Source organism: Neomonachus schauinslandi, chromosome 6 (genome assembly GCF_002201575.2).
Source record: "Neomonachus schauinslandi chromosome 6, ASM220157v2, whole genome shotgun sequence".
Lineage (NCBI taxonomy): Eukaryota > Metazoa > Chordata > Mammalia > Carnivora > Phocidae > Neomonachus > Neomonachus schauinslandi.
In genome coordinates this window covers 102297578-102318819 of record NC_058408.1, presented here as the reverse complement: position 1 = coordinate 102318819, position 21242 = coordinate 102297578, and the positions used below count along the sequence as shown (strand labels likewise).

The 21242-nt window shown below is 40.7% G+C and overlaps 1 protein-coding gene and 1 pseudogene across 2 annotated transcripts in view; one reads left to right on the top strand and one right to left on the bottom strand.

Moving 5' to 3' along the window:
• VCL (vinculin) overlaps positions 1-20045 on the bottom strand; it is a 113454-nt gene extending 93409 nt beyond the window's left edge. Inside the window, exon 1 of one of the 2 annotated variants that reach the window (XM_021700140.1) lies at positions 19741-20045. In XM_021700140.1, the coding sequence (XP_021555815.1) occupies positions 19741-19908 (168 nt within the window). In that variant the 5' untranslated portion in view covers positions 19909-20045. The remainder of the gene's footprint in view (positions 1-19740) is intronic. The other variant, XM_021700141.1, reaches the window with a different exon arrangement.
• LOC110589610 lies at positions 3781-5240 on the top strand (annotated as a pseudogene).
• Positions 20046-21242: the final 1197 nt, after the last annotated feature.

Here is a 21242-nt window from a genome sequence, read left to right as displayed (position 1 = left end):
TGAGATTAGGGCAGTCTTCAGTATTTGAGCTGAGCCTTAAAGCGTGGATATAATTTCTGGAGGGAAGAAGGTTATCTTAGATAGAAGGAAATGCAGTATATGCAAAGAAACAGAACTGAGAAGGACTTGAATTTGCTCGTGAAATACCAAGCAGTCTCACTGGGCTAGTATAGGCTTTGAGGAAGGGGCTCTATGGTGGGGTAGGACCACCAGTGGGTTCTGATTTTGGCTTTTCCACTGTCAAAGGTACCTGCTTCAGACACTCTGTTGATCATGTCTGAGAATACATTTTCTTATTTTTAAAATGAGAGGGTTGAGGGCATCTGGCCAGCTCAGTAAGTAGAGCATGTGACTCTTGATCTTGGGGCCAGAAGTTCGAGCCCTATGTTGGGCATAGAGCTTACTTTAAAAAAAAAAGAGAGAGAGAGAGAGAGAGAGAGTTGGATTAGAACATCTCTGAAGTCATTTCCAACTTTATAAATCTAAAACTCTGGGTCAGGGGCTGGCAAACTTTTTCTATAAAGGGCCAGACAGTAAATATTTTAGGCTTTGTGGACCATATGGTCTCTGTCACAACTTCTCAACACTGTTGTAGGGTGAAAGAAGTCATAGAAAATATGTAAATGAGTGGACAGGGCAGTTCCAATAAAGCTGTATTTATGGATATTGAAACTTTAATTTTATATAACTTCATGTAACATGAACTATTCTTTTGATTTTTTTTTTCAAACATTCACAAATATAAACACTATTTTAGCTCCTGGGTAGTCCACATTTTGGCCCACAGGCTGTAGTTTGCAGACTTCTCCACTCCATGGAGAAATAAGAACAGAAAGGGGTTGGGGGGTGGTAGCCCTCAAGAACTAGAATAAGGAGTTTAGATTAATTTAGAAGACAACTGGAGGAGGTACAAGCTTCTGAGCAAGGAAAGTGTTGAGATCAGAGCTGTACTTAGATTTACTAAGTAAACTGGCAGTAACGGATGCGAGTGAGAGACTAGCAGGTAACTATCAGGAGGGACACTATTAAAGCCTAATCTAGACTGGTAGCTTTGAGGAAGAAGAAGAAGAAAAAAGATATGGAAGGAAAGATCAACAGAACACTACTTGGGGAAAAAAAAAAGAAGAAGAGAAAAAATAAAAGAAAAAAAGAAGAGGAAAAGTTTTATCTGGCAAACATAATAAAAGGGGTCAATTTCTGGACAAGGGGGAAGATTGGGATTTTGCATTCCCATTCCTCAGTGCCATCAGTACATGACTGCAGACTAATTGAGGAATTTGCCTGTGTATGGAAACTTTAGAACAAACAGCCCAAGTTGGAGCTTCCAGTGCAAAGATAAAAGTTTTCTGGTATATTTCAGGTAAAATATAACATTCATATTTCCCTGTTATAGATGCAATAGATATAGCAGTTTTAGAGATGATGTTTATTTATTTATGGCTCCTTGTTCTCCAGGGACTTTTCAGCAGCCTTTTCAAATTAGGAAACAGTATTCATCTGGTGTATATAGATAAATCATTGCGCTCAGAATTTTAAAATCACTCTGCTGACTGTGACTTGGAATTTATATCTATTTCTTCTCCCTCTGACAGAGAAAAAACTGCAGTGCTGCAAATACAACTGATTTAGCATTACACATCTCCCAAGTGCAAGTAATCCCACGGTATGAGAGTACTGCATGCCTTCCAGAACTCAAATTTATAAGGTGGGTTAGGTTGGAGGGAAGAGGAGTTCAAACACACGTGCACATAAGTAGCTCTAATTCATGACAGTATCGGATAAGAAACATAGGCAAGCCTTATGGAGAGATTAATTTCAACTGAGCAGCCTGGAAAGGACTTCATGGAGAAAGTGACATCAACATTGGGCCCATTTTAACAAGAGAAGGGTGATTCCAAGCATTGAGAACAGTGCAAACAGTAACAAGAAAAGGATGTGGGAAAATACTGGATTTATCTTTCTTACTTCAAAAGTGATATATGTTTATTGTTAGGGGGAAAACATGAATTATGGTAAGAAAAAAAGTGTGTAACCTGAAATCCCACCACTCAATCCCACCACATTTTAGTGTATGCTTTTCCACATATAAGATAATACAAAATGGGATCATTCTAAATATATCCCCCTACTGTTTTTTGCCTAACGTCTTACCACAGATATCTGTCCATGCCAGCGTGGAATACATACTGGAGTGATTAAAAACCACTGCCATACCTGAGTTCAAGGCCAAGTATAGCCCTTTCCTTAGAGCTCCCACTACAACTTGATTTTTTTCTGTTTTCTTCAAGATCTCTACAGGTAGATCCATGATACTAGCCACTGTATTTTTCTTTCTTCCATATGAAATCAAAAAGGTATGGGTATAACTTATTTAATAAAATAATTAGTATTTTTTAAAACCATTTTGTTTTACTGGTGCATTTCTGAAATTGAGAATACTGGAATCCAAGTTAAATTAAGTAACAAAGAGGTTCTCTAGAATTTGCCCCCTCTTTCTCTATTTGCACTCCCCCAGTGCTTGAAGGCAGCCTTCACTATCTCTTGGATGGATGGCTCTCCAACAATGTGTGTCTCACTCTCTAATCTATCTTCTCCACCACTACCAGGATTATCTTTCTCAAACCCAAAACTGTCCATGTTATACCCCAATTTAAAATCCTTCCATTGCTGGGGCACCTGGATGGCTCAGTCGGTTTAGTGGCTGGTTCTTGATTTTGGCTCAAGTCATGATCTCAGGGTTGTGGGATTGGGCCCCCTGTCAGCCCTGCACCGGGCATGGAGCCTGCTTAAGATTCTCTCTCTCCCTCTCCCTCTGCCCCTCCTCCCCTTCCCTCTCAAATAAATAAATAAATAAAATCCTTCCATTTACTTACATCCAGTGCTTGGAACGGTCCCCTTCTAGAAATTACCTTATAAATATACTTGCACAGGCATAAAATGACCTAACTATATCATTCATTGCCACAGTCAGAAATAGCAAAAGATCATAAATAACCTAAGGTCCTTCCATAAGGACCTAGTTACATAAATTATGTTACAATCATCAATGGATTATTATGTAACTGTCAAAAGACTCAATATATAGTGATAAAAAATGTTCTCCAAAGTATGTTAAGGGAAAAAAAAATCAAGGAACCGTACGATAGGTCACCATAAAAGGGGAAAACATATCGCCTGAATATGCATAAGCTATCTTAGAAGCATACCCAAGACATTGGGTTTCCTATGTTCACTGGTTACCTATAAATATAAAATCTTTAAAAAAATTTTTGAACTAGGTGAGTTTTTTACTTATTCAAAAATTAAAGTTGGGTTTTTTTTCTGATTGGTTAATATGGCACATAAGTCCCTTCCCAAACTAACAAAATCTACCCTAGTAGTCTCTTTACTAAAACCGCCCCACTCCTTCACTGCTCATTCACACTCCTGCCCTGCACAGAAGGCTTTCCCATTTTTCTCTGGCTGGCAAACTTCAAATACTGGCTCTCTAAGACAGAATGAACTTCCCCTCCTGTCTTCCTGCCATATTCTACAAAGGGCCTTTGGCCTGATTTGATTACGTGCTTGTTCCCTGGCATCAGTGGCTGGGTTCACAGTCTTACCTGACTCCATGAGGAGGTTCTACGCCTCAGGGACAAAGTCCAGACCTCAGAAGGCAATAAAAGAGTGATGAAATAGCAGCATTATTCACAGTAGCCAAAAAAAAAAAAAAAAAAGGAACCCAAGTGTCCATCAACGGATGAGCGTATTAGCAAAATGCAGGACACAGGGAGCAGCACCATGGCAGTTGGCAAGAACAAGCGCCTTACGAAAGGCGGCAAAAAGGGAGCCAAGAAGAAAGGGGTTGATCCATTTTCTTTTTTTTTTTTTTTAAGATTTTATTTATTTGCGAGAGAGAGAATGAGAGACAGAGAGCATGAGAGGGAGGAGGGGCAGAGGGAGAAGCAGACTCCCTGCTGAGCAGGGAGCCCGATGTGGGACTCGATCCCGGGACTCCAGGATCATGACCTGAGCCGAAGGCAGTCGCTTAACCAACTGAGCCACCCAGGCGCCCGGGGTTGATCCATTTTCTAAGAAAGATTGGTATGATGTGAAAGCACCAGCTATGTTCAATATAAGAAATATTGGAAAGGGGCGCCTGGGTGGCTCAGTCATTAAGCATCTGCCTTTGGCTCAGATCATGATCCCAGGGTCCTGGGATCGAGCCCCGCATCGGGCTCCCTGCTCAGCGGGAAGCCTGCTTCTCCCTCTCCCACTCCCCCTGCTTGTGTTCCCTCTCTCGCTGTGTCTCTCTCTGTCAAATAAATAAATAAAATCTTTAAAAAAAAAAAAAAAAGAAAGAAAGAACTATTGGAAAAACCTTAGTCACAAGAACTCAAGGAACCAAAATCACATCTGATGGCCTCAAGGGTCGTGTTTTTGAAGTGAGCCTTGCTGATCTGCAGAATGATGAAGTTGCGTTTAGAAAATTCAAGCTAATTACTGAGGATGTTCAGGGCAAAAACTGCCTGATTAATTTCCATGGCATGGATCTCACCCATGACAAAATGTGCTCCATGGTCAAAAAATGGCAGAGCATGATGAGGCTCATGTTGATGTCAAGGCTACCGATGGTTATTTGCTTCGTCTATTTTGTGTTGGTTTTACTAAAAAACACAATAATCAGATTCGGAAGACCTCTTATGCTCAGTACCAACAGGTCCATCAAATTCGGGTAAAGATGATGGAAATCATGACCCGAGAGGTGCAAACAAAAGACCTGAAAGAAGTGGTCAATAAATTGATTCCAGACAGCATCAGAAAAGATATAGAAAAGGCTTGTCAGTCTATTTATCCACTCCATGATGTCTTTGTTAGAAAAGTAAAAATGCTGGGCGCCTGGGTGGCTCAGTTGGTTAAGCGACTGCCTTCGGCTCAGGTCATGATCCTGGAGTCCCTGGATCGAGTCCCGCATCGGGCTCCCTGCTCGGCAGGGAGTCTGCTTCTCCCTCTGACCCTCCTCCCTCTCATGCTCTCTGTCTCTCATTCTCTCTGTCTCAAATAAATAAATAAAATCTTTAAAAAAAAAAAAAGAAAAGTAAAAATGCTGAAGAAGCCCAAGTTTGAACTGGGAAAGCTCATGGAGCTTCACGGTGAAGGTAGTAGTTCTGGAAAAGCTACTGGGGATGAGACCGGTGCTAAAGTTGAACGAGCTGATGGATATGAGCCACCAGTCCAAGAATCCGTTTAAAAGTCAGACATTTAATGGTGACAAATAAAAAATCGTATTTGTGATGTTTAAAAAAAAATGCAGTACACACATACAATGGAATATTATTTAGCCTTAAAAAGAAGGAAATTCTTTTTTTTTTTTTGTCTAAATGTTTTTATTTGAAACAAATAGTTGCACCAAGCAAGAGCTTACTTTCCCCACTCCAAATTAAAACAGAGAGTAATATAGGGGCAAAGGTCATCTGGCAGGACAGTTCCAGGATGTGAACATCCTAAAAAGAAGGAAATTCTGGCATAAGCTACAACATGGATGAACCTTGAAGACATTATAAGTAAAATAAGCCAGTCACAAAAGGACAAATACTGTATGATTCTACTTATATGAGTTACCTAGAGAAGTCAAACTCAAAGCAACAGAAAGTAGAACTGCAGGTGTCAGGGACTCAGATGAGTGAGAAATGGGAAGTTAGGGTTTAAAGGGTACAGAGCTTCAGTCAGGGGCAATGAAAAGGTCCTAGAGGTAGAAGGTGGTAATGGTGATACAACAATGTGAATGTACTTAATGTCACAGAACTGCACACTTAAAAATAGTTAAAATGGTAATTTCTATGTTGTATATAATTTTACTGCAATAAAAAAATTAAAGAAGGGGCACCTGGGTGGCTCAGTCGGTTAAGCATCTGACTTTGGCTCAGGTAGTGATCTCGGGGTCCTGGGATCGAGTCGTGTCCAGCTCTGTGCTCAGTGGGGAGTCTCCTTGTTCCTCTGCCACTCGCCCTGCTGGTACACACACACACACACTCTCTCTCTCAAATAAATAAATAAAATCTTTTTTAAAAATTAAAGAAAAAAAAAGAGAAAATAATCAGAGACTTCTACAATCTCAAGACAGTCTATATTACCCTGGCATTTCTTCAGATTTCAAAAGCACCTTTCTATTCTCATCCTGGTATTAGCACTTATAGGTTCTACACTCCAACGTATTTTTTATCAAACCAAAAAAAAAGAATATAAAACAATCTTTTTAAAAAGGTCTGGTGAAAGAACAAGAGACTATCAAAACTGCAAGTAGATTTTGAGAAAGATATAAACAGAATTCTAGAAGTAAAAAATACTGTCATTTAAATTAAAAACACAGTAGGGGCGCCTGGGTGGCTCGGTCATTAAGCGTCTGCCTTAGGCTCAGGTTATGATCCCAGCGTCCTGGGATCAAGCCCCGCATCGGGCTCCTTGCTCTGCGGGAAGCCTGCTTCTCCCTCTCCCACTCCCCCTGCTTGTGTTCCCTCTCTTGCTGTGTCCCTCTCTGCCAAATAAATTAAAAAAAAAAAAAAAAAAACTTAAAAAAAATTAAAATAAAAACAGTAGATGGATTGATTAAATGACATATTAGACACAACTGTATGAGAATTAGCAAACTGGAAGAGCTGAAGAAATTACCAAGTGGAAAATATAAACTGAGAAAAGATATGAAGGGCAGAGTAAGAAAGTACAACATTTTTCCAACCAGAGTTCCCAAGGGAAAGAAAAAATGAGGGAAGAGTTAAAAACTCAAAGAGATAATGGCTAAGAATTTTCTAGGATTGGTTAAAGAAATCAATCCTCAAAAATCAGGGAGTCCAAAAAAAATCCTAAAAAAGATAAATAAGGTGTTAAAACCCCAGAGAGAAAAGTCATAATGTACAGCAAAACAACAATTAGACCAATGGCTGATTTGAATGCAGAAACACTGGAATGATATTTTCAAAGTGCTGGAAAAAAAAATTACTATCAGCCCTGATTTGTTGATCTAATGAAATTATCTCTCAAAAAAGAAGACAAAAGAAAGATATTTTAGGGGTGCCTGGGTGGCTCATCAGTTAGGCGGCCGCCTTCAGCTCAGGTCATGATCCTGGGGTCCTGGGATCGAGCCCCACGTCTGGCTCCCTGCTCAGCGGAGAGCCTGCTTCTCCCTCTCCCTCTGCCTGCCACTCTGCCTACTTGTGCTATTTATGGGGTGAAAAAAGAAGAGAGAAACAAAATCTTAGACAACCATATATAAAGGGACAATGGAACTAGAGGTATTTTACAATCTTTATATTACTCAGGAAAACAGTAAAGATGCTAATTAATTTAACACTTTGAAGTTAAATACACGTTAAAAATTTTCCAGAAAACCACTGTAAGACTAGAAATAATAGGTATACCTTCCAAACTAGTAGTGTGACCATCATGTTCGACTCTTACTCCCATGTTGACAGGACATCTGAAAGAAATTCTAGCCATCCTTCCAGACCAGAGATATTAAGCTCATCCAGTATCTACCACAGTATGTAGTCATTACGTATTTGTTACATTAATTTGGTTGTTCCAGAATTATACGAATTCTATTTCACAAATGGATTATACTTCTCAACTCTGCCTAGAAGGCTGATTCCATCTTATTATTTTAGTGAGTGGCCTGACTATCCCTTCAATTTTTTCTTTTTTAGAAAATAGGACAATGAATGCTTGGGATAAAATACCAAATCCTAAGCCTCATTTCTTGCTTCTAAGCTAGGGAAAAAAAAATATTTATATATATGCTTTTCTCCTTACTAATGCTCCAAAGGAGATATCAATCAAAAATTTAGATGTTTGATTTTAATCATGGGAAAATGGCAATCAGAAGCTCAGGCACCTAAACTGTGAGTGATATTTTCCCCACAGTTGGTAAAACTGTATATTCCACAACATATGGAATTCTACTGAAAGCTTTCACTGGCATTTTGCCTTGTTAAGCAAAAGTTAGAAGTTATGCTAAGACATTTAAAAAAAGTGAACACTGCCTTTTCATTAGACTAACATTTAAAATATGACTTAAATACCATGGAAAATATATTAATATATCTAACACTCAGAGTTCTTAACTATATGTCAGGCATAGTTTTAAACATTTTTATGAACTCATTAATCCTCACAAAAATACACGATGAGTCAGGTAGTACTGTGATTAGCTTTGCTTTACAGAAGAGGACCATGAGAAAAAGATTAAACAATTTCCCCAATTTACATACCTCAAAGGTGTCAATCAATACTGGGATTTGAACCCAAGGAGTTTAGCTCTGGAGCTTTTACTCTTAATCATTACACTCTACTGCCTCCCCAGATTCTTGTCATGTTTATATGCTGATTTACCTTGTATCTATATCTAAAGTCTGACTGTGGTATTTGCTAACTCATACTAGATGCATTTTGCCAAAGTTGTCTATTCCATTTATTTGCAAAGGATTAAAACTAATAGAGAAGTCCAAATCCATGTTATATTTTTACTTACACTTACAAATTCTGCATATTTCTTATTGGGCGGGATTATTCTCATCTGCACCCCAGGACTTCATGCTTAGAATTTATTCATTCAGGAAACAGGAACTGGATGGTCCTACTACATGCAATGCCCTGTGCTAAGCAACAGTTTACAGCTACTTCCTAATTGGCAGTTAAATTTCACCAAGATCACCCACAGCATGATATGTATTTTTTCAAAGAAGCATAAAATAGTTTTGGTCGGAAGCAGTAAACGGTCTTCCCATTTGTTCATTCAACAAATATTCTTCAAGACTCTAATATGTGCCAAAGCACTATGATGGGTGCTGAAAATTCAGGGGCAAACACAGCAGAACCAATATTTGCCCCTTAGGGCTCTAGTGGGGAGAAAGACGTTAAATAAGTAATAATCACACAAATAATTACTTATAACTGTGATAAGCAAAAAAAGGAAAAAAAACAACATAGGAATCATATGATAAATGGACCTAACTCAGTCTTAGAGGTAATGTCAGGGAGGGTGTCCCTAAAACACTGACATTTAATATGGAAGTTGAGGAGTCAAAGAAATGACCCAAATAAAGAAGTACTGGAGGAGTAGTTCAGGCAAGGGAATAGCACTGTGCTTTGGAGGAAATGAAAACCAGGTGTGCCTGGAGTGCCACAAGAAGACAGCAGCTAAGCCAATGCTCAAAGGTCTTTTCCTCACTATGAGGCCAACCACCTGCTCATTCTGCCGCCGGCCCACTCTTATTTTCGCCATGGCTCCGAGGAATAAAGTATGTGCAGTACTAGTGCATGACCCTTTAAAATGAGTAACTTAAATTCTGCAAACAATTTCACTGGTGGAGAGGATGTGGATAAATCTTTTGTAAGATTATAAATTTCATCTGTATTTTAACAACTTGAGGCCAGAGACCACATCTTATATATCCTACTATCATTCAGAACACCTAGCAATGTACATAGCAAGGGTCTGATAACTCATTTTGCTATTTGGGGAGAAGAGCTGTAGGATAAGAAATTTAAGTGTTAGTAGTCTTGATTTTTTTCTATGTAAGAATTACTTCCCCATTCATATATCCTTATCTACTTTAATTATATGAATAAAAACATGTTGTCTACCTTACAGATAAAAGATGAGCCAGTGCTTCAGAGATGGGTTGGAGAAAGAAGGCTTGAAATATAGGGAGCAGGCGCCTGGGTGGCTCAGTTGGTTAAGCGACTGCCTTCGGCTCAGGTCATGGTCCCGGAGTCCTGGGATCGAGTCCCACATCGGGCTCCCGGCTCAGTGGGGAGCCTGCTTCTCCCTCTGACCCTCTCCCTTCTCATGCTGTTTCTCTCTCTCTCTCAAATAAATAAATAAATAAAATCTTGAAAAAAAAAAGAAATATAGGGAGCTAGATAATAGAGGTCCCTCACCTCCCAACTCTAAGAACAAATGTGCTATTTCTCCTTCTTCACAGAAAGCTTACCTGTGGGAATAAGTTAAACTTATTTCAAAAGAAGGAATGACTTTTGCTTGGATTGTGGCCAGCTGCAATGAAATTCAGCCGCCACTTTCCTCTTAAAAGTCATTCAACTGGAAATCTTATCAGTGGGAAATTCTCTAAGGGCCAAAGATTCTATTTTCTGCAACTTAACAATATTTGTAAAACATTTTTAGTTCTAAGATTCACTACCTCTCATCCTCTGTACACACATAACATCCCACATTCATACCAATCCAATGTGCTGACTTCTAACAGAAGTGACATAAAATTTTTTGGACTCTAAAAGTCCAAATATGTAACGACACAATATAATATCATTTATGAATCTTCGTTTCTCTCTGTGATTACATAACCATTTGTACACAGCAACATTTGAGGGCAGGAAAGGAGAATCACCATGCCTTCCAAAGGAGGCAAGAGACAGTGAGCTATCCTCATCAGAATGCCTAGCTGGGAGAGCAAGTATCAAAGCACAATACACTTATGGAAGGAATACCATGAGCAAGGGACTGAGATAAGAACAGCACTGGAAATATCAAGAATATAGCCCAGTCCCTGCCCTCCAGAAACCAACAGTCTAAAAGGGAGATACCCTGGGGTGGGGGTGGGGGGGAGCCACAAATCAATCATCAAAGACTAATGATCCAGCATATGAGGACACAGATCTACCAAGGGACTGGAAAGAAGGCAACAAATCCCCAACTTCCTGTGTCTAATTATCCAAGTCCCCTTTTATCCATTACTCTATCATACTCTACCTATTTGTCTGCACATAATACACATACCTAAATAGATTTAATCAGACTAAAGCCCCCATATCTTTAACAAGCATGCCCAGATTAGAAATTCTAATCTAACCTAGATTAGATGAGGACCTAGCCCATTATTTTGAAGTCATCTCATTCCACACTTACTGAAACAAGCAGTTAGCTAAGTACATCATGACTCCTTAAACTGCACATGACAAAGTCTTGGGATATTGTATCAGACTCCGTCTCCTAGCTTTTCTTTGCAAAATTTTAAACAGGAAAGTGAATTAAAGGGTTTGGGGGTTTTTTAAATGATGAAAAAGGGTAAGAACTGGTGCATCTATATATAGTTTAGTTTGCATTTATATCCAGGGAAACACAATTTGGTTTGGAGTAGAGAGAAAAGAAAGAGTAAGACAAATCAAGTTCAAATAGACTGAAAAAGGCTGAGAAAACTGAGAGAAGACTGTGACTAAAGACAGATTTTCTAAATTTCAACAATGAAAATGTAATACCTCTGTAACAAGAAAAATCTGCTCTTTTTGAAAGACCATTATGAAGGCTCAGCATGATAACAGTATACAGTTCAATATTATTTATATTATTATATGTAGGATATAATACTTTAATCATGATAAAAAAACAAATGAAAAAAATTCCCTACCTACATATTAATCTCTCCTTCCCTAATAAATCTTTTTGTAAGTTATTAAGAAAAACAAGGGGGACGGGGCCATGGGTGGCTCAGTCAGTTAAGCGGCCAGCTCTTGATTTCAGCTCAGGTCATAATCTCAGGGTCATAGGATCGAGCCCCACACGGGGCTCCACGCTCAGCAGGGAGTCAGTTTGAGGATTCTCTCTCCTTCTCCCTCGGCGCTTCCCTCCACTCTCTCCTAAATAAATAAATAAATAAATAAATAAATAAATAAATCTTTTTTAAAAAAGAAAAAACAAGTTAAGACAGTCTTTCCCTCCATAACCATTCCCAATGAAAACTAAGTAAGTACTAAAATGGCTGAAAAAGACAGAGAAGCAGCCACCTCAATCATTCATAACGTTGTGTAATCTGAACTTAATTCTGTGGCCCAATATCCCAAACACCTATCGCAAGAATTCTACAGTTCCGACGTACAAGGAATAGAAAGACAGATAAAAGCCTCCAATGGGAGACCCTACCTCCAATACATCAACTTTCTTTTCTGGGTGTTTCAGAGTCTTATTATATATCCAACTTTACTCCTTAAACCTCACTTTGATGTATTTATACTACATATATAGCACTAAAGGCTGCTAAAGCTTAAAGTCAAGGCTGAAATTTATGTTTTCTCCTTCTAGTCCTGTCTATATGGGAAGGTTTAAGGGCAGACCTGCCCAAAAGCAACATGAAGTAATTGAATGACCCTTCCTCAGCAAGAATACTGAGCATATAGCATTATTCTAGAAAGAAATCCTGCTGTGATGCCAGCTAATCTCTGACATTTGCTCATTAAGGACTGCTATTTCTTTTGATACTGCTCTAATGCTTGTTTATTAGGTAAAAATGTACCCCACTGTCATGACCATGACATAAGGTTCAATGAAAAGGCTGGGCCAGATCAGTCAAAAAGCAAAAAAGAGACAGTTCAACTTTATGATAGTCTTTGTCTCCTGCCATATGGTTCAAGGACGTGAGGATCTTTTTTTTTTTTTAATATTTTATTTATTTATTTGACAGAGAGAGAGATATCGAGAGAGGGAACACAAGCAGGGGCAGAGGGAGAGGGAAAAGCAAGCTTCCCGCTGAGCAGGGAGCCCGACATGGGGCTCAATCCCAGAACCCTGGGATCATGACCCGAGCCGAAGGCAGACGCTCAACGACTGAGCCACCCAGGCGCCCCGAGGATCTTTTAATAAGGAATTCACGACTCACAGCATGCTACTACACTGTAACCAGCAGGACTCCAAATAATGTGTCAACACCTGGTCTAAATTGTTAAATTTTAAAAAGACACTTCCAATTTTAAAAGAATGCAAGATCCCAATGCCTCTTTCAGATAGGAACATATTCTCACATTATGATTTTAGTAAGTGGCCTACGTAGTTGAAATGACTCCAAAAGAGAGAACCACAACCCAAAATAGCCTGTACACTTTTGTTATCTCAACCAATGGGCAGTTAGCCATTCAAGCCTTCCTCTTAATATATATTCTACTCGTTTCAGACAAAGCCCACAATAAATTCAATGAGACTGTTCGGATTCAGCTATATCAGATGTTTAAAAGCTGGGGATGAAAAATGTTCATTACACAAGATTTCTATTACAATATTTTGCACATAAAAAGTAAATACTAGGTATATGTTCATTTAGTAAAAAAAATATATATATATATCCTATTGTATACCTATGGTCACAGCCTGACACTAGAAATAAAATAATGAACACAATAGATGTGGTCCCTGCAACTGAGGAACCTACAGTCTAGTGGAGAAAACAGACAGTGACCAAGTATGGTGAATGTCACTGAAACGCATATACATGCTATGCTGAACTGCAGTAAAAGACCAGGAATAATAAGACCCTCTAAGTTGTGATACGTATAAAGCATAGGCATTTTATATGTATATAAAAGACCAGTAATTAAATAAGTATATAAAATGATCAAACTCCTTTTTTAACAAGTATACAAGAAATATTAAAACCCAAATAAGTCCCATCCCCATAAAAGTACTTGCCTTGATGCTGCCCTTACTCCTGGACTATAATAGAAAGAGGCAACTTAAGATACTGTGGTTAATACCACAAGACTTTTACTCTACTTATATTCTGTCCCCTTAGAGTTATACCAGTGCTATTTATAAAACAACTTTGGAAAAGCCCAACTTTCTACTGTGCAGATATATAAACAAATATTTTTTTAAAGATTTTATTTATTTAAGAGAGAAAGAGCGCACGCACGCACAAGCAGGAGGAGAGGCAGAGGGCAAGGGAGAAGCCAACTCCCTGCTGAGCAGGGAGCCCAACAAGAACGTGGAGCTCGATCCTAGGACCCCAGGATCATGACCCGAACCGAAGGCAGATGCTTAACCAGCTGTGCCACCCAGCCGCCCCTAAACAAATATTTAAATTGGGGCTCTACTAAAATTAAAAACACAGTTGTAGAAACATTATAATCTTCAAAACTCTTCTGGTCTCTCAATCACATGAGTAAATGTTAAGTGTTATTGGAACAAAGTTCACAATCTGACCCATTCATTTATCTCTTTTGATCCAAAGTTTTTCATTTTTCAAATGAAACTTCATGATTGCACAAAGAATCCACAATCCTACCTTAAATACTATGTAAATACAGAAATCCTATAAAAGCACTTTAAATACTATTAGTTCTAATAGGCTTTCAAGCTGAGCAGCCATATAGACCATAAAAAGCCTTTATCTGTTTTGCAGGCATAAATACTTCTATGCTGATCTGTATCTACTCTTATGTTTTTTTCTAAAGAAATGCTGCAAAATGGAATGTTGCTGTGAAACAGAACCCTACCTTCACATCATTCTTTTCATATGCGGGCCCTTCGTGCAGGCCATGCCAAAGCCAGGCTTTAAACAGATAATCTTGCCAGGCCCAGGACACGTGGCAACTCTATGACTAACGGCATTCTTGTTGCTTCAAATTCTAGGTGGAAAACGTCCACTGATATTTAACAACTTTGCTCTAAGTGGCACAGGATAGTGCAGTAGAGTAAGCAAAGGATACAGAGTAAGAGAAACAGAGTTTGGGTTCAAACTCTACCACTAACTAGCTGCGCCACTGTGGGCAGGTTACTTAAATTCTCTGACCTACATACAGCATCCTCATCTGTAAAACTGAGACCATCACAATACCTACCTTAACGGATTACTATGATAGTGTATATGAAAGTATTTTATTAACTATAAAGGATTATACAAATGTTCTTTTTATTCACTTTATTAACTTTTTCCTTAATGTAGAAATATGTTCATTTTAAAAACTGGGAAATACAGAAAAAAATATTAAAAAGAAAAAAAATCACGACAGGCCTATCACCATTGCTGTTATTTTATGTATTTATTTCTTAAGATTTTTTTTTTCTAAGTAATCGCTACAGGCAACATGGGGCTCAGACTCTGCAACCCTGAGATCAAGAGTCACATGCTCTTCGAACTGAGCCAGCCAGGTGCCCCTGTTGTTATTTATTTTAACGGAAAAAATCTAACATCAACCAAGAAAAAAAAATTAGAGCAAAAATAATTTCAGATGCTAATACTGATCATTTACAAATGACAAAATTAATTGCCAATTTCTTTTTAAGAGCAGAACAGTCTTTCCCATCTATTAGGTTAAAGTAAAGACAATGCTGCTATTTGTACCAGAGTTGGTCTCAAGAGGGTATGATATATGGGCGAGGCTCATAAAAGTCAAGGCCACAGAAACTCCCAAAATAAATATTTCATGAGCCCAAGGAGAAGTTACAACACATGCCCTCAGATGCAATGGAGAAGGCAAAGGGTCTGAAACCCCATTAATAAAACTACCACAACTGAAGGGTCACAAAGACTGACGGATTGCCATGGGTCAGTTCAATAGAAAAAAGAAAAAAAGAAAAATGTATATACCATGCTATAAGACAGGCAGTCTAAGACTTCTGACTTTTTCACACTGCTCACTGAATCCCACCTTTGGAACTTCTTACCCCTCCTCTATTTTTCCTTTCCCACCCTTCTTTCTCTTAGACCCCCTTCCTTGTTTTATTATCGCATTAGAATCACTCTCTGTGTTTAAAATGGTCTTATGCCATACAATGGAATATTATTCAGCAACAAAAAGGAATGAAGTTCTGATACATACTATATAACACCATGGATGAACCTTGAAAACATTATGCAAAATGAAAGAAGTCAGACACAAAAGACCACATATTTTATGATTCCATTAACACAAAATGTCTAGAATAGTTAAATCCACAGAGACAGACAGTAGATTGGTGGTTGCCTAAGACTGGGGAGGTGGGGGATGGGAGAGACTGAGTGACCGCAGTAGGAGGTTTCTCCTTGAGGGGACACAAACTTCCTAAAATTAGACTGTAGTGATAGTAGCACAACTCTGTCAATATATTAAAAACAAAACAACAACAACGACAAAAACATTTGATTGTATACATTAAATGGGGGACTTGTATGGCATATGAATTATACCTCAACAAAACTGTTTTTAAAAAATGGTCTTGTTCAGGATCCTGAGTTGAAAAAAGGACATGTGAATAAATACTCCCATCCTACTCCTCCCTAACTGTGCAGTAAAAGTGATGACTCGGTTGCGATAAGATGTGTATGTTAAGTAACTGGACTACCTTTGTTTAACAAATATACATGAAGTTACAAATCCAAATGAGTCTTGCCCCTCCAAAAGTAGTCACCTTAATGATGCCATAAGTCAAAACTTGGTCCTCATATTCTCAATAATTCTATGCCTTTGTTTGGGTAGTTCTTTCTGCTTATAATGCCTTTCTTACCACATCTTTAGATCAAATCCCACCCATCTCAAATGTTACATCCTCCATGAAGCCTTGTGGATTCTCCATCAAAAGTAATCTCACCTTACTTCTGAACTTCCAGGGTACTTGACTTCCTTAGAGTCACTTAGCACTTTCAATCCAGTCTTGTACTTATTTTGCCTAGAATCATACTTACTGCTTTGACATTAAAAGGGGGTCTCAACAAATACCTATTTGGTAAAGGAATGACTATGCTTAATAATTGAGAATTTCATCTTCATCTGGTAAACTTTAATTTTGGAAATATCCAAAGCTCATTTAGACTCAAGAATGGCACATAAAATAGTAGGGCTAAGGAATGCCCACTGCAGATGAAATTTTCTTGACAAATTTGACATATGTATGTAAATAATCTGAGAGAAATTTCAAACAGAAGCACTGGAATAAAAATATAACCTCCCAAGGGACGCCTGGGTGGCTCAGTCGGTTAAGCATCTGCCTTCAGCTCAGGTCATGATCCCAGGGTCCTGGGATCGAGTCCCACATCGGGCTCCCTGCTCCGCGGGCAGCCTGCTTCTCCCTCTGCCTCTGCCTCTCTCTCTCTCTCTCTCATGAATAAATAAATAAAATCTTTAAAAAAAAAAATATATATATATATATATAACCTCCCAAGGTAATTGAAAGAAACCTGAATTACATAAGTTCCAGAATATTTGTTCAAAAATCAGTTTCCTTATTTTATAATAACACCACATGTTTTTTCCTAGCAAAACCGGCGAATTCTATCATCAGGTTCTATCAACTCTTCTTCTACTATATTTCTAATTAATTCCTTCTCCATTTTCCCTGCCACACCCAAAGTCCAAGGCCTCATTATCTTCATGACCAACCAATTTAAAAGGTCTAATTTATCTCCCCTCCCACAGTTCCTTCTTTCCCTCAGCAATACTTACTGGGCCATCCTGTGTGCCAGTGTTGAGCGTAGGAACTGGGGAGCACATGAAGAAATGTCAAATGAGGCTTGTGCCCCAGACACAACCTAGTTGGGGAGTTGACACTTGTACATAATTCATCACAATACTCAGCAGCATATATGTAAGGGCCACAATTGGCATTGAGAATTCCAAGCAGTGGGCAGGTCCTCTGGCCTCCAGAGAACACAACCTATACAGTCTCCCTCCAACACTATTCTCATCCCCTCCCCCCTCCCACTGCCTTCGTTCATCTTATTGGATAAGGCCTTCTGTTAAACTGCCCATATGTCATACACTGACTTCGTCTCTAATTTCTCTCCAACTTACTTCCTGAGCTAGTCCAGACAATATACCTGTTGTAACGTTGTAACCTGGAAATGACTTACCAGTACCTTTGTTCACTATTGACTATCAGCACAATCCTCCTAACTTGCTCTCTGATTAATTCAAATCGACCAATCCCAAGTCCCTTTTTTTGTATGTATTGGGATATAACTATATGTAATTTTTTTTCAGCTCCTGACTGGCCTTATTTCTTTTGTATTTGTCTCACAATGTCTTTGCAGTGTTTCCTAACAAAGCACGTATCACAACCACCTATGGAGCTTCTTAAAAATACAAAACACCTTGAGACTACCCCATGAAGAGCTCCTCAGTTAAGTCTGCGATGGGAGTTGGACATCTTTATTACTAAAAAGCCCCACCGGTGATTCTGATGCACAGCCCAACCTGAGAACCACTGATTTATTACAATGCTCCCTACGCAGCATTCAAATCTTATTAATTCATGCAATGAAGCTCATAAATAACTTTTCTCTAAATAGCCTAACCAGATATCAACCCCTAGACTAAACTAGCTCTGTTCCAAGTGCAACATGTGGTTTTAAGATTTCATTTCCTGAAGTATACTCCATGGAGGGACACTATCACCCTGTCTCTTTACATTGTTTCCTATTTGTTGAAAAATGGAGGCCTGGAATGCAGCCATGTTAGACAACACTATTTAAGAATGTACTCTGGAGTCTTAGATTAAAATTAGTTATAAAAAGAACAAGAACAATGTAGAACTAGATATTCTCAATGAAGACAGTGTTCTTACTGCATAGATTCTTACTAAATCTATACAGAAGGAAGAAGAGGAATTTCGTCAGTAGAGTTCCCCCCATCTTCCTAATGATGAGTCTCTTGAACTGCCTGAGAAGGGCCCCCAAAGACGAGGAAGACTTTCAGCAGCTACAGTGCGCCTGGTGCATTCAGTGCTCTAATCAGATAAGTAACCCAAGCCCCACCCAGACCGACAGTTGCCTCCCAACCTGCCAACTACCCTGACACAAACTATTTTCACAGCTCGGTGGGGGAGCAGTATGAACTTTTTCCAAAGTTGTCCCTCACAGGCAGCAGTGGTCTGAGTCACCCACCCAGGGTGGGAAAGAAAAGTGTGATATTAGTCAGGGGAGTGTTAGGAGACTGGTCACAGCACCTCTTTTTCCATTTCAGGAGTGAGCTCCGCCTCCCCTAGCAACCACCTAAGTTATCAGTCACAGCTGTGGGCTACAGGGGTCTGCAAGGGCCACTCAGCCACCCACGAAAGTTGTGGGTCGGGGAGGAGACGCCCCGTCCTGCTCTCCGGCAGGGGCCGCAGATCCCAGATTCCACAGGCCTCTCCCAGCACTCCATCTTGCTTCCTGCCAGGAGGAGGGGCCGAGGAGGAGGGCCCCCGAGTCTGGAAAGGCCCCAGGGGGCAGAAGCCGTTTGACAGCAGGTAAAGCCAGGTGGAAATCTCCAAGGGAGGGAAAAAAATGAAAGGCGGCAGGGTGAAACGAAAGAGGAAAGAGGACTCGTGGTCATGAATTATTGCATGAAGAAATATAAAGAAAATTACCCGGTGTTTGAGAGTGCCAGAGGTGTGAGCAGAAGTAGAAATGCCTAGGAAGGAAGGAGGAGACCGGGAGACGAGTGGCCAGGAAGACAAGTGGACAAAAGAGCCAGACTCGGGGAGCGCGGGGGGAGGGTGGCGAGTGAGGCAGGTCTCAGGGTGAGGAGAAGTATTAGAAAGGTGAACAACGCGGCTCAAGTAAGAATCCCTGGGAGGAAAGGCGGGGAATCCGTACGGGAGCGCGCCAGCCCATAGGCCAGACTGGGGAGGCCTAAAAAGGAGCTGAGAGCAAGGCTGTCAACGTGAGGGGCGACAGCCTGCTGAGTGAAAGGGGCCATCAGACACCCTAACAACTATCATTTACTGAGCGCCTACTGTGGGTCATACGCTGCGCTAGGCACTTTACAAATACCACCTCGCTGAATCAAACAACAAACCCGCAAGGCAGGCATTATTATGATTGCCCCCATTTTACAGATGAAGAAACTGAGGCCCACAGAAACTTGGGAGCTCGCTCAAGGTCACAGAGTGAGGGAATCGGGATTCGAACCCATGGCCATCTGGCTCTAGAGCCCACGCGCAAAGCCACAGGCAGCTAGCCGGCGAAGTGGAGCCACTGAGATGTCTCCTGACCCCGCTCCCCACCCCAGGCCCAGCGCGCTCACCCGGACAAGGTTGCTGACGGCCGCCTGCACGGCGGCCACGGGCGCGGTGAGGTCAGGGATGGCTTTGCCGTCCACCTCGCCTTCCTCGTGCATGATTACCAGGTGCGAGATCTGCTGCGCCACCGGCTCCAAGATGCTCTCGATCGTGCGCGTATGAAACACCGGCATCGCGGCGGCTAACGGGGCGGCGAACCGCGGGCTACAGAGAATTGGGAACGACGGGGCCGGGAACCCACTGAAAGACCGACTGCGAGCAGCAACTACGGAGACCGGGCTTCCCTCGGCGTAACCAGCCCTGCGGGCGCCCCGCCCCATCGCGTCGCCGCGCCCAATGGTAGCACCGCTCAGACCGGGGCCGCCACGCCTATTGGTCCCGCTTCGAGATGCTCCGCCTCCGCCCCAGGGCCGCCAAGACCCCGCCCCGCCCCCATTCCCAAGGGAGGGGCCTGGGATTGGGGCTGCGCCGCCGGGATTGCAACCGGATTCCGGAGTCCTAACGCGGGGCGCTCCTTATAAGGGCATGGTGGGAGCGGAGCGTGCGGCTGGAATCAGCGGCCCCGCCCCCAGGAGCCACCTCCCGCCTGGACTCTGCAGAGCTCCGCCCCTCTGCAGAATCACCTCAGCGGGGCGGGGTCTCCTCACCTCCGGCGGCTCTGGAGTCTCAAGAAAACCAGGGAGCCATAGGTCTCCCCGCCCCCTCCTCAACTTTTCCCTTTGCACAATGCCCTCAAAATAGTCTTTCCATTTCTTCTCAGTAATACATGGAAATGCTTTTCGTAAAACATCCAAATAACAAAAGTGCATAGAGAAACATGAGTGTCCCATTCATTCACACACATTCCACCGACTCCCATCCTCAGAGATACTCACTGTTAACAGTTTAGTATGTAGCCTTCTAGACTTTTGCCTATTCATTTTCTTGTACATATATATTTCTAAGTAAGTGGGATTTAACATTTCCTGGAATTTGTTATTTTTCCCCTTAATTAAAATCCCCTGGTTATCCTTCACCATTGATAAATATAGATCTACTTCATTCTTTTTTAGTGGCTGCATGGTATTCCATCGCATGAAATCAAACAATTTACATAACTAATTTCCTAGTAATGGACATTTAGGTTGAATTCTGCTTTTCAGTATTAAAAAACAATTCTGTATGAGCATCATTGTCCTTGTCTCTGTATTGTGCGCGTGTGTATTTCTCTAGGACAGATACCTAGAAAGGAAGTGAAAATGAAAAAAGTATATACATTTTACATTTTGATACAACCAAATTACTAATCTTCTCACAGTGCACTTTGTGTATATCTTGTGAATGTCTTCCTCGTCTCAGATTCTCTCTTGCCCAAGCTTTCCCATGCGAGGTAACACTTTCACTAATACGTCCAAGCTGAAGATCCTCAAATCAAATGAAAATATTTCTCGAGGTGCCTGGGTGGCTCAGTTAAGCGTCTACCTTCGGCTCAGGTCATGATCTCAGGGTCCTGAGATCGAGCCCCATG